Here is a 12576-nt window from a genome sequence, read left to right as displayed (position 1 = left end):
TATTTTTCATTACAGTTGAATATTGCACTAACCTCGGTTGGGCTGCATGTGCATACAGTGCACACATGCTTCTGCTTGTCTTTATTGTTTGAATATATGGGTTTGAATTTCCTTTGAAGTCGTCTAACTGTAATGACTTTTGTAAAGGACCACATTTCGTTAACATTGTTAGCCAGTCACATGCATGCAGGCTGCTGATATCTCTGGTTAAAGTTGGAGGTTCAGGTTTTACCCTGCTTTATGAGGTATCTCTCCCTTTGTCTTCTTTTCTTCTTTCATCTGTGCTGTTGTGCAGACATGAAGAACAACAGCAGCTTGACTCCGTTCTATTTTCATTTCACTTTGTTTTCAGACTACGGGGCCTTCAGATATCTGTTCTTCTTCCTGTGTTTGTTGCTGTACATGTTTATCATCTCTGCTAATGTTCTCATCATTGTGACAGTCTGCCTGGAGAAGTCCCTGCATCAGCCCATGTACATCTTCATCTCTTCTCTGTGCATTAACTCTCTGTATGGCTCAGCCGGATTCTTCCCCAGGTTTCTGATGGACCTTCTGAGCGACACTCATTTGATCTCACGTCCATCCTGCTTCATTCAGATTTATGTTATTTACACATATGCATCATATGAGCTGACTCTTCTCAGTGCCATGGCCTATGATAGGTATGTAGCTATCTGCCATCCTTTGCACTATCACCATAAAATGTCATTTAGGATGGTGAGAGATCTTCTGATGTTTGCCTGGATCTATCCTGTTTTTACTCTGAGCTTGATTGTTTATCTGTCCAGCAGTTTGCCTTTATGTGGGAATAAGATTCACAGAATTTTCTGCTCTAACTGGTCTGTGGTCCAGCTCTCCTGTGGAGACATAACTGTGAACAGCATAGTTGGTCGCGTTGTTACCATCACAACCATTTTCATTCCCCTGTCCTTCGTCCTGTACTCCTACCTTCGCATTCTGATCTTGTGCAGGAGAAGCTCCAGTGAATTCCGGGGCAAAGCGCTGCAGACCTGCCTGCCCCACATAGTGAGCTTTGTCAACTATTGCATCTCAGTGTTCTGTGAGATTTCTCTCAGTCGTTATAAATCTGATGAGATAAATGCTTTTGTTATTGTTGTGTTATCTCTTGAGTTTTTGGTCATCCCACCAATCAATAACCCTGTAGTGTATGGTCTCAACCTGCCGCAAATCAGAAAAAACATTGCTAAACATTTAAGGACACTGAAGATTGGTGGTGCTGCATAACACAAAACACAAACTGAATCCTCCATTGTCCTCCACTAGGATCATGGTCATGGTTTTGTATAAGTTACTATCAATAAAGTGCTGTCAGGACTGTTTTGTTGTACTTTTCATTACGTTTTTGCTTATATACATGTGTGTATATGCATATGCACACACACACAGTATATGGATATATTGTAAAGTATATACACTGTGTGTATGTATGGATATATATATATGTGTGTGTGTGTGTGTGTGTGTGTATGTTTTGTGTGTGTATGTGTAACCGAGTGAAGGCACAGAAATCACATTTACATGATAAAATAAACACAGATGTGTTTATTGTACAATCTACAAACAAACCTCCTCCATGTCCTAAGGAGGTTAATAGATGCTGATGGCCGTCGCCGCTACCTTGGGGCCTTAGTATGGTGGGCCAGGACACCACCTCACATTTATGTGCCACGACATGGAGGACAAGGGAAAGATCAGAGGAATAATAGAAGCTAAACCAAAGAGAGATCCACCAGTCATAAAAAATAAACATTTCAAAGATAAAAATGCCCCCATACATAACAGCAGTGGACAAGTGTAAAGTGAGTGAGAGGAGGGGTGTTTTGTTTTCATGTTACGGGAGTTGTGTACTGAACGGTAGAGAAGAGAAACTTAAACTTAAGTATCGATCTCATCACGCAAGTATTGATCAATACCACAGTGATATTTTAGATCGATCCGCCCACCACTGATTCATAAAAACCCTGCCTGGAAACAGGTATAACATTTAAATCTTTGTGGTAGAGTCAATGATTAATATAGTCGAGCTGGCCCTCCGCCCTCCCAGAGGGAAACACCAAGTGTTGAAACAAGCCAACAATCAGCACAAAAAAAACAACCAAAACCTTCTGCAACCTTCTGTCCCGTGCTGGACTAAAAACTCTCTGCTGCCTGCAACAAAAGCTTACAATATTTAACAGCATAAATTACCCACAGACTCCAGATTATTTCCACTCTAACCTATCTGTGGCCACTGTGTGCTTGACACTTAAGGCTAAGTTATACTTTGGGTGCATGTGATGTAAAAGTGATGTAAATCACATGCACCCTGAAGCACAGCCCACAACTTGGATGGTCTTGACACTTTTGTACCATAGAGTAAAGCTGCGCCCACATCAGGATCTCAAACCCCTTGACATCCTCTGAGTGAGCCCATCTATTACAAACAGAATACCAGCTGACTGCTTCTTCCCTTCATTGGTCTCGTAGGATGAAATTGGCTCCTGTCCACAGGCTAATGAATGGTGGTGTAAAATGGAGGACTAGCATTTTTCTTGAAACTCTGCTGAGAAAGACAGAAAGACACCACATGTGGGTCACGTGAAGATTCTAGCTGTTCCTGTCGTGGGAGTAAATCTGCCCTCTCTACACAATGCTACATTTACTAAACAAGCAAATTTGCTCACCTTTGATGGCCATCTCTGTGTGGAGAGACGCACCTGAGCTTCTGCCCCCAGGTGTGACAGCCCAGCAGGCTGCTATCTCTATCCTGTTCGTGACGCCAAATTTGGAAGTTTTCCAGTCATCAATTGACAAAGACAGAGATGAGAGGCTTCTTCTTAAACTCAAGATTCCTGCTATTGTAAGGTCCTGGCTGTTTATGTAACAATGTTGAGTAACGGTCTGATTCAGGCTTGAACAGGCCATACCAACTTTCACTTTGTTTTCTGTCTACGGTCTCCTCTGGAAAACAATCTGATAAAAAATCCGGGGAGTAGTTTGAAGAAGTACTTCTGTAGTGTTTGCAAATTGGTGAAAAAAGCATTTGGCAGAATCTGGGCGTGGCCTATGTAGATTGATGCAGCACTATTGACCAAACACGTTGATGATAATTCATTTAAATAGGAGCCTTCTAGTTTGCAAGTGCAAATGAAGTGTATTTTGCTTCATTTTAGCGCCCCCACATGGTTGTCAAGTGTGGCGGTTTACATCTGGCTGGATCTCATACTGCCCTCAAAATGTCACCTCTGCATGTGCCACTGTGGGGGCTGCAGAATCAGTTGCAGGACAATTCTACCAGAGGAAAACCATAATAATAATAATATAAATCTGAACAAACACAAAAGGGTTCCATCACTTTATGGACCCTTTATCAGTCCAATGACTTTCACCACAATGGAAACATTAGTGTAATGTTTTCTTCTTTACAAAAAATGTAAAGATAAACATTGAAATTGAAAAACTCATGTAGGAATACACAGGCTTTTTACTGAACAAGGACACAAAAAGTATTTTGTGCCGCACACACACAGTAACTGTCTTTCCATTTTACACTTCCAGTTTACACTTCTGATTCTGAATCAACAATCAGAAAAAATAGCATGACTGAAAATGATGCAATGCAACACAACGATTGCACCTGACAACCAAAATCCAGTCACTGACTCAGGGGGTGTGATGTATGAAGGTCATTCCTCTGATGCTGTTTGGACACACACCAGGATAAATGTAGAGCTGCTGCTTCAGTCTGGCTTAGATCAGAGAGAACCCACACAAACCTCTCAGATCTCCTCTCCTGCAGACTGAGTGAAGCTTTAACATGTTTGCTGAATATATGTCAGGACTTGTTTCATTTCTAACTCCTCAATGAGGAATATGAGGTTGTTTGTGTTTGTTGTTTGTGTGACTTTGACATTTTACTTTCCCTCCTTATTGATTAAATTTTGTCTTTTGATTTACCTTAAATTTGTTCATTTTAATGACGTAAATGAATGTCTAAATTTCATTGTTATATTCTCATTAGCTCCCTGTTTGTTGTTTAAAATAAGGGACTTTAAATCAGGAGAATTTCTCTCACTCTCCTCCATCTCTCCTCCATCTGTGCTGTTGTGCAGACATGAAGAACAACAGCAGCTTGACTCCGTTCTATTTTCATTTCACTTTGTTTTCAGACTACGGGGCCTTCAGATATCTGTTCTTCTTCCTGTGTTTGTTGCTGTACATGTTTATCATCTCTGCTAATGTTCTCATCATTGTGACAGTCTGCCTGGAGAAGTCCCTGCATCAGCCCATGTACATCTTAATCTCTTCTCTGTGCATTAACTCTCTGTATGGCTCAGCCAGCTTCTTCCCCAGGTTTCTGATGGACCTTCTGAGCGACACTCATTTGATCTCACGTCCCTCCTGCTTTACTCAGATGTATGTTGTTTACACATATGCATCATATGAGCTGACTCTTCTCAGTGCCATGTCCTATGATAGGTATGTAGCTATCTGCCATCCCTTGCATTATCACAGGAAGATGTCATTTAGGATGGTGAGAGATCTTCTGTTGTTTGCTTGGATCTATCCTGTAGTTAGTATTGGTTTCTGTCTTCATCTGACCATCAGATTGCCTTTATGTGGGAATAAGATTCACAGGCTGTCTTGCTCAAACTGGCCTGTGGTTCAGCTCTCCTGTGTGGATACAACCATGAACAATATAGCCGGTCTTATTGTAACTATCACCTCCATTTTCCTCCCCTTCGTCTTCGTCCTGTACTCTTACCTACGCATTCTGATCGTGTGCAGGAGAAGCTCCCGTGAATTCCGGGGCAAAGCGCTGCAGACGTGCCTGCCTCACATCGTGACCTTTGTCAACTATTGCATCTCACTGTTTTCTGAACTTTCACTCAGTCGTTTGGAGGTTGATGAAATTGACCCCTTTATCATTGTTGTTTTGTCTCTGGCGTTTCTGATCGTTCCCCCGATCAATAACCCCTTCATGTACGGCCTCAGCCTGCCACAGATCAGAACTAGGATTGTTAGAATTTACAGGCTGTCTCCAATGTTTACTTAAGTGAAGTTAGAATGTGTAAAGATCTATGGTTACGTTTTAGAGCATCTTTGGTTTATAATCTCAAACATGTTCATTGATGGATGGGATAAACACCACAAAGTTCAGCTTTAGGGTTTGGATGAGCGCTTTGACTCAGCTTTAGCAGTAATTTAGCAGTCAGGGAGACATTGATTGTCACATACAGCATGATTCTGATTGATACCTTGGTAGGAGGTTCACAGTTCAGCCTGGCTTTACATTTGTGTCTAGTTTTTCTGGAGACTGATCTGTTTTTTGTAATGTCAAAGATGTACTGTATCAGTGCTATACTTGATTATTGTACAATTGATAAAAAATAAAATGGATCCACAGACGAGTGGCTTGTGAAAATCTTGTGTCTCTCCCTGAGTGTGTAAGTGTGTGTTTGTACTCCCCAGTGAGTTACTGCTCTGACACACAGTGCTTTAACTCCATCTAGCTACTGGATGGACTTCCTCAGTGTAATGTACATCAGAAGTGCCTGATCCAATATGGCAGACATTGTGTTAAGGTAATCAGAGCAGTGATTATGTAACCTGGGGCAGCAGAAAAACCTGGCTTAGATTGCAGTGTGAGTTCAAACATTTATCCTTTTGTCCTCTAGCTCTGGGTATATCTCAGATTTCAGTTTCAATTTGGAATCAGAAACGAGATCAGAGTCGCTATATTTGCCAATTGAGTTTACGCTCAAAGGGAATTTGCTCTGGTCCTTGGTGTGTTTAACATAGAAAGACAGAACAAAAATGACTTATAAAACAACATATGAAACAGCAATTTAGCAAATAATTACATTAAAAACCCACAAAATTATATATAGGTCGCCAATCTATTACAAACAGAATTCGAGCAGACTGCTTCTTACTTTCATTGGTCCTGTAGGATGAAATTGGCTCCAATCAAGTGCTGTCCACAGGCTAACGAATGGTGGTTGTGTGAAGATTCTAGCTGTCCCTGTCGTGGGAGTAAATCTGCCCTCTCTACACAAAAGTACATTTACTAAACAAGCAAATTTGCTCACCTTTGATGGCCATCTCTGTGTGGAGAGACACACCTGAGCTTCTGCCCCCAGGTGTGACAGCCCAGCAGGCTGCTATCTCTATCCTGTTCGTGACGCCAAATTTGGAAGTTTTCCAGTCATCAATTCACAGAGACAGAGATGAGAGGCTTCTTCTTAAATTCAATCACACATCTTGATCAAAATATACGCTCTTTATGACGAACAAGGATTTTAGTATGTGTGTGTGTGGGATCTGTGTGCCGGGGCCCATTTCATGCCAGAGGTTCCTGCTATTGTAACGTCCTGACTGTTTATGTAACAATGTTGAGTAACGGTCTGATTCAGGCTTGAACAGGCTTATACCATACTATACTTTCTTCCATACATTCTATTTTCATTTCACTTTGTTTTCTGTCTACGGTCTCCTCTGGAAAAAAATCAGATAAAAAAATCCGGGGACTAGTTTGATGAAGTACTTTTGTAGTTTTTGTAAATTTGTGAAAGAAGCATTTGGCAGAATATGGGCGTGGCCTATGTAGATTGATGCAGCTCTATTGACCAAACAACAAATGATTTTCATCTGGCTGGATCTCATACTGCCCTCAAAATGTCACATTTGCATGTGACACTGTGGGGGCTGCAGAATCAGTTGCAGGACAATTCTAACAGCGAAAACAATAATAATAATGTAAATCTGAACAAAAACAAAAGGGTTCCATCACTTTATGGACCTTTAATCAGTCCAATGACTTTCACCACAATGGAAACATTAGTGTAATGTTTTGTTTTGTTCTTTTTTGTACAAAAAATGTAAAGGTAAATACCGAAATTGAAAAACTCTGCATGTAGAAATACACAGACTTTTTACTGAACAAGGACACAAAAAGTACTTTGTGCCGCGCACACACACACACAGGAACTGTCTTTCAGTTTTTTCACTTCTGATTCTGAATCAACAATCAGAAAAAATAACATGACTGAAAATGATGCAATGCAACACAATGACTGCACCTGACAACCAAAATCCAGTCACTGACTCAGGGGGTGTGATGTATGAAGGTCATTCCTCTGATGCTGTTTGGACACACACCAGGATAAATGTAGAGCTGCTGCTTCAGTCTGGCTTAGATCAGAGAGAACCCACACAAACCTCTCAGATCTCCTCTCCTGCAGACTGAGTGAAGCTTTAACATGTTTGCTGAATATATGTCAGGACTTGTTTCATTTCTAACTCCTCAATGAGGAATATGAGGTTGTTTGTGTTTGTTGTTTGTGTGACTTTGACATTTTACTTTCCCTCCTAATTTATTAAATTTTGTCTTTTGATTTACCTTAAATTTGTTCATTTTAATGACGTAAATGAATGTCTAAATTTCATTGTTATATTCTCATTAGCTCCCTGTTTGTTGTTTAAAATAAGGGACTTTAAATCAGGAGAATTTCTCTCACTCTCCTCCATCTCTCCTCCATCTGTGCTGTTGTGCAGACATGAAGAACAACAGCAGCTTGACTCCGTTCTATTTTCATTTCACTTTGTTTTCAGACTACGGGGCCTTCAGATATCTGTTCTTCTTCCTGTGTTTGTTGCTGTACATGTTTATCATCTCTGCTAATGTTCTCATCATTGTGACAGTCTGCCTGGAGAAGTCCCTGCATCAGCCCATGTACATCTTCATCTCTTCTCTGTGCATTAACTCTCTGTATGGCTCAGCCGGCTTCTTCCCCAGGTTTCTGAAGGACCTTCTGAGCGACACTCATTTGATCTCACGTCCCTCCTGCTTTACTCAGATATATGTTGTTTACACATATGCATCATATGAGCTGACTCTTCTCAGTGCCATGTCCTATGATAGGTATGTAGCTATCTGCCATCCCTTGCATTATCACAGGAAGATGTCATTTAGGATGGTGAGAGATCTTCTGTTGTTTGCTTGGATCTATCCTGTAGTTAGTGTTGGTTTCTGTCTTCATCTGTCCAGCAGTTTGCCTCTATGTGGAAAAAAGATTCACAGGCTGTCTTGCTCAAACTGGCCTGTGGTTCAGCTCTCCTGTGTGGATACAACCATGAACAATATAGCCGGTCTTATTGTAACTATCACTTCCATTTTCCTACCTTTCCTCTTCGTCCTGTACTCTTACCTACGCATTCTGATCGTGTGCAGGAGAAGCTCCAGTGAATTCCGGGGCAAAGCGCTGCAGACGTGCCTGCCTCACATCGTGACCTTTGTCAACTATTGCATCTCACTGTTTTCTGAACTTTCACTCAGTCGTTTGGAGGTTGATGAAATTGACCCCTTTATCATTGTTGTTTTGTCTCTGGCGTTTCTGATCGTTCCCCCGATCAATAACCCCCTCATGTACGGCCTCAGCCTGCCACAGATCAGAACTAGGATTGTTAGAATTTACAGGCTGTCTCCAATGTTTACTTAACTGAACTTAGAATGTGTAAACGTTTTAGAGCATCTTTGGTTTATAATCTCAAACATGTTCATTGATGGATGGGATAAACACCACAAAGTTCAGCTTTAGGGTTTGGATGAGCGCTTTGACTCAGCTTTAGCAGTAATTTAGCAGTCAGGGAGACATTGATTGTCACATACAGCATGATTCTGATTGATACCTTGGTAGGAGGTTCACAGTTCAGCCTGGCTTTACATTTGTGTCTAGTTTTTCTGGAGACTGATCTGTTTTTTGTAATGTCAAAGATGTACTGTATCAGTGCTATACTTGATTATTGTACAATTGATAAAAATTAAATGGATCCACAGACGAGTGGCTTGTGTAAATCTTGTGTCTCTCCCTGAGTGTGTAAGTGTGTGTTTGTACTCCCTAGTGAGTTACTGCTCTGACACACAGTGCTTTAACTCCATCTAGCTACTGGATGGACTTCCTCAGTGTAATGTACATCAGAAGTGCCTGATCCAATATGGCAGACATTGTGTTAAGGTAATCAGAGCAGTGATTGTGTAACCTGGGGCAGCAGAAAAACCTGGCTTAGATTGCAGTGTGAGTTCAAACATTTATCCTTTTGTCCTCTAGCTCTGGGTATATCTCAGATTTCAGTTTCAATTTGGAATCAGAAACGAGATCAGAGTCGCTATATTTGCCAATTGAGTTTACGCTCAAAGGGAATTTGCTCTGGTCCTTGGTGTGTTTAACATAGAAAGACAGAACAAAAATGACTTATAAAACAACATATGAAACAGCAATTTAGCAAATAATTACATTAAAAACCCACAAAATTATATATAGGTCGCCAATCTATTACAAACAGAATTCGAGCAGACTGCTTCTTACTTTCATTGGTCCTGTAGGATGAAATTGGCTCCAATCAAGTGCTGTCCACAGGCTAACGAATGGTGGTTGTGTGAAGATTCTAGCTGTCCCTGTCGTGGGAGTAAATCTGCCCTCTCTACACAAAAGTACATTTACTAAACAAGCAAATTTGCTCACCTTTGATGGCCATCTCTGTGTGGAGAGACACACCTGAGCTTCTGCCCCCAGGTGTGACAGCCCAGCAGGCTGCTATCTCTATCCTGTTCGTGACGCCAAATTTGGAAGTTTTCCAGTCATCAATTCACAGAGACAGAGATGAGAGGCTTCTTCTTAAATTCAATCACACATCTTGATCAAAATATACGCTCTTTATGACGAACAAGGATTTTAGTATGTGTGTGTGTGGGATCTGTGTGCCGGGGCCCATTTCATGCCAGAGGTTCCTGCTATTGTAACGTCCTGACTGTTTATGTAACAATGTTGAGTAACGGTCTGATTCAGGCTTGAACAGGCTTATACCATACTATACTTTCTTCCATACATTCTATTTTCATTTCACTTTGTTTTCTGTCTACGGTCTCCTCTGGAAAAAAATCAGATAAAAAAATCCGGGGACTAGTTTGATGAAGTACTTTTGTAGTTTTTGTAAATTTGTGAAAGAAGCATTTGGCAGAATATGGGCGTGGCCTATGTAGATTGATGCAGCTCTATTGACCAAACAACAAATGATTTTCATCTGGCTGGATCTCATACTGCCCTCAAAATGTCACATTTGCATGTGACACTGTGGGGGCTGCAGAATCAGTTGCAGGACAATTCTAACAGCGAAAACAATAATAATAATGTAAATCTGAACAAAAACAAAAGGGTTCCATCACTTTATGGACCTTTAATCAGTCCAATGACTTTCACCACAATGGAAACATTAGTGTAATGTTTTGTTTTGTTCTTTTTTGTACAAAAAATGTAAAGGTAAATACCGAAATTGAAAAACTCTGCATGTAGAAATACACAGACTTTTTACTGAACAAGGACACAAAAAGTACTTTGTGCCGCGCACACACACACACAGGAACTGTCTTTCAGTTTTTTCACTTCTGATTCTGAATCAACAATCAGAAAAAATAACATGACTGAAAATGATGCAATGCAACACAATGACTGCACCTGACAACCAAAATCCAGTCACTGACTCAGGGGGTGTGATGTATGAAGGTCATTCCTCTGATGCTGTTTGGACACACACCAGGATAAATGTAGAGCTGCTGCTTCAGTCTGGCTTAGATCAGAGAGAACCCACACAAACCTCTCAGATCTCCTCTCCTGCAGACTGAGTGAAGCTTTAACATGTTTGCTGAATATATGTCAGGACTTGTTTCATTTCTAACTCCTCAATGAGGAATATGAGGTTGTTTGTGTTTGTTGTTCGTGTGACTTTGACATTTTACTTTCCCTCCTTATTGATTAAATTTTGTCTTTTGATTTACCTTAAATTTGTTCATTTTAATGACGTAAATGAATGTCTAAATTTCATTGTTATATTCTCATTAGCTCCCTGTTTGTTGTTTAAAATAAGGGACTTTAAATCAGGAGAATTTCTCTCACTCTCCTCCATCTCTCCTCCATCTGTGCTGTTGTGCAGACATGAAGAACAACAGCAGCTTGACTCCGTTCTATTTTCATTTCACTTTGTTTTCAGACTACGGGGCCTTCAGATATCTGTTCTTCTTCCTGTGTTTGTTGCTGTACATGTTTATCATCTCTGCTAATGTTCTCATCATTGTGACAGTCTGCCTGGAGAAGTCCCTGCATCAGCCCATGTACATCTTAATCTCTTCTCTGTGCATTAACTCTCTGTATGGCTCAGCCGGATTCTTCCCCAGGTTTCTGATGGACCTTCTGAGCGACACTCATTTGATCTCACGTCCCTCCTGCTTTACTCAGATATATGTTGTTTACACATATGCATCATATGAGCTGACTCTTCTCAGTGCCATGTCCTATGATAGGTATGTAGCTATCTGCCATCCCTTGCATTATCACAGGAAGATGTCATTTAGGTTGGTGAGAGATCTTCTGTTGTTTGCTTGGATCTATCCTGTAGTTAGTGTTGGTTTCTGTCTTCATCTGACCATCAGATTGCCTTTATGTGGGAATAAGATTCCCAGGCTGTCTTGCTCAAACTGGCCTGTGGTTCAGCTCTCCTGTGTGGATACAACCATGAACAATATAGCCGGTCTTTTTCTAACTATCATCACCATTTTCCTCCCCTTCGTCTTCGTCCTGTACTCTTACCTACGCATTCTGATCGTGTGCAGGAGAAGCTCCAGTGAATTCCGGGGCAAAGCGCTGCAGACGTGCCTGCCTCACATCGTGACCTTTGTCAACTATTGCATCTCACTGTTTTCTGAACTTTCACTCAGTCGTTTGGAGGTTGATGAAATTGACCCCTTTATCATTGTTGTTTTGTCTCTGGCGTTTCTGATCATTCCCCCGACCAATAACCCCCTCATGTACGGCCTCAGCCTGCCACAGATCAGAACTAGGATTGTTAGAATTTACAGGCTGTCTCCAATGTTTACTTAACTGAACTTAGAATGTGTAAACGTTTTAGAGCATCTTTGGTTTATAATCTCAAACATGTTCATTGATGGATGGGATAAACACCACAAAGTTCAGCTTTAGGGTTTGGATGAGCGCTTTGACTCAGCTTTAGCAGTAATTTAGCAGTCAGGGAGACATTGATTGTCACATACAGCATGATTCTGATTGATACCTTGGTAGGAGGTTCACAGTTCAGCCTGGCTTTACATTTGTGTCTAGTTTTTCTGGAGACTGATCTGTTTTTTGTAATGTCAAAGATGTACTGTATCAGTGCTATACTTGATTATTGTACAATTGATAAAAAATTAAATGGATCCACAGACGAGTGGCTGGTGTAAATCTTGTGTCTCTCCCTGAGTGTGTAAGTGTGTGTTTGTACTCCCCAGTGAGTTACTGCTCTGACACACAGTGCTTTAACTCCATCTAGCTACTGGATGGACTTCCTCAGTGTAATGTACATCAGAAGTGCCTGATCTTTTCATGTAAAAAAATGATTTGGTAAGGAAACATAAAGGATTTCCTCCTCTTCAAGGAGAAAATGAACACAAATGTGTGTGTGTGTGTGTGTGTGTGTGTGTCCCTCCTCTTCATGTCCCTCCTCTTCATGTCTCTGTTCATGTCCCTC

At 40.9% G+C, this 12576-nt stretch overlaps 4 protein-coding genes across 4 annotated transcripts; all 4 read left to right on the top strand.

The window, feature by feature from the left end:
- The first annotated feature begins 297 nt into the window (after nucleotides 1-297).
- LOC143006647 (olfactory receptor 6N1-like) lies at nucleotides 298-1245 on the top strand. Its single transcript, XM_076157887.1, has one exon. It carries the CDS (start codon nucleotides 298-300, stop codon nucleotides 1243-1245), a length of 948 nt encoding a protein of 315 aa, XP_076014002.1.
- A 2869-nt stretch (nucleotides 1246-4114) lies between these two features.
- LOC143006646 (olfactory receptor 6N1-like) lies at nucleotides 4115-5056 on the top strand. Its single transcript, XM_076157886.1, has one exon. It carries the CDS (start codon nucleotides 4115-4117, stop codon nucleotides 5054-5056), a length of 942 nt encoding a protein of 313 aa, XP_076014001.1.
- Nucleotides 5057-7559: 2503 nt separating this feature from the next.
- Nucleotides 7560-8501, top strand: LOC143006645 (olfactory receptor 6N1-like). The gene has a single exon (XM_076157885.1). It carries the CDS (start codon nucleotides 7560-7562, stop codon nucleotides 8499-8501), a length of 942 nt encoding a protein of 313 aa, XP_076014000.1.
- Nucleotides 8502-10991: 2490 nt separating this feature from the next.
- LOC143006636 (olfactory receptor 10J5-like) lies at nucleotides 10992-11933 on the top strand. Its single transcript, XM_076157878.1, has one exon. The coding sequence runs from the start codon at nucleotides 10992-10994 to the stop codon at nucleotides 11931-11933; it is 942 nt and encodes a 313-aa protein (XP_076013993.1).
- The last annotated feature ends 643 nt before the right edge of the window (nucleotides 11934-12576 follow it).

The sequence above is a fragment of the Genypterus blacodes genome, unplaced genomic scaffold (assembly GCF_046128005.1).
Source record: "Genypterus blacodes isolate CSIRO-AG114 ecotype Tasmania unplaced genomic scaffold, CSIRO-AGI_Gbla_v1 ptg000075l_1, whole genome shotgun sequence".
Lineage (NCBI taxonomy): Eukaryota > Metazoa > Chordata > Actinopteri > Ophidiiformes > Ophidiidae > Genypterus > Genypterus blacodes.
This window is presented reverse-complemented; position numbering and strand designations above follow the sequence as displayed.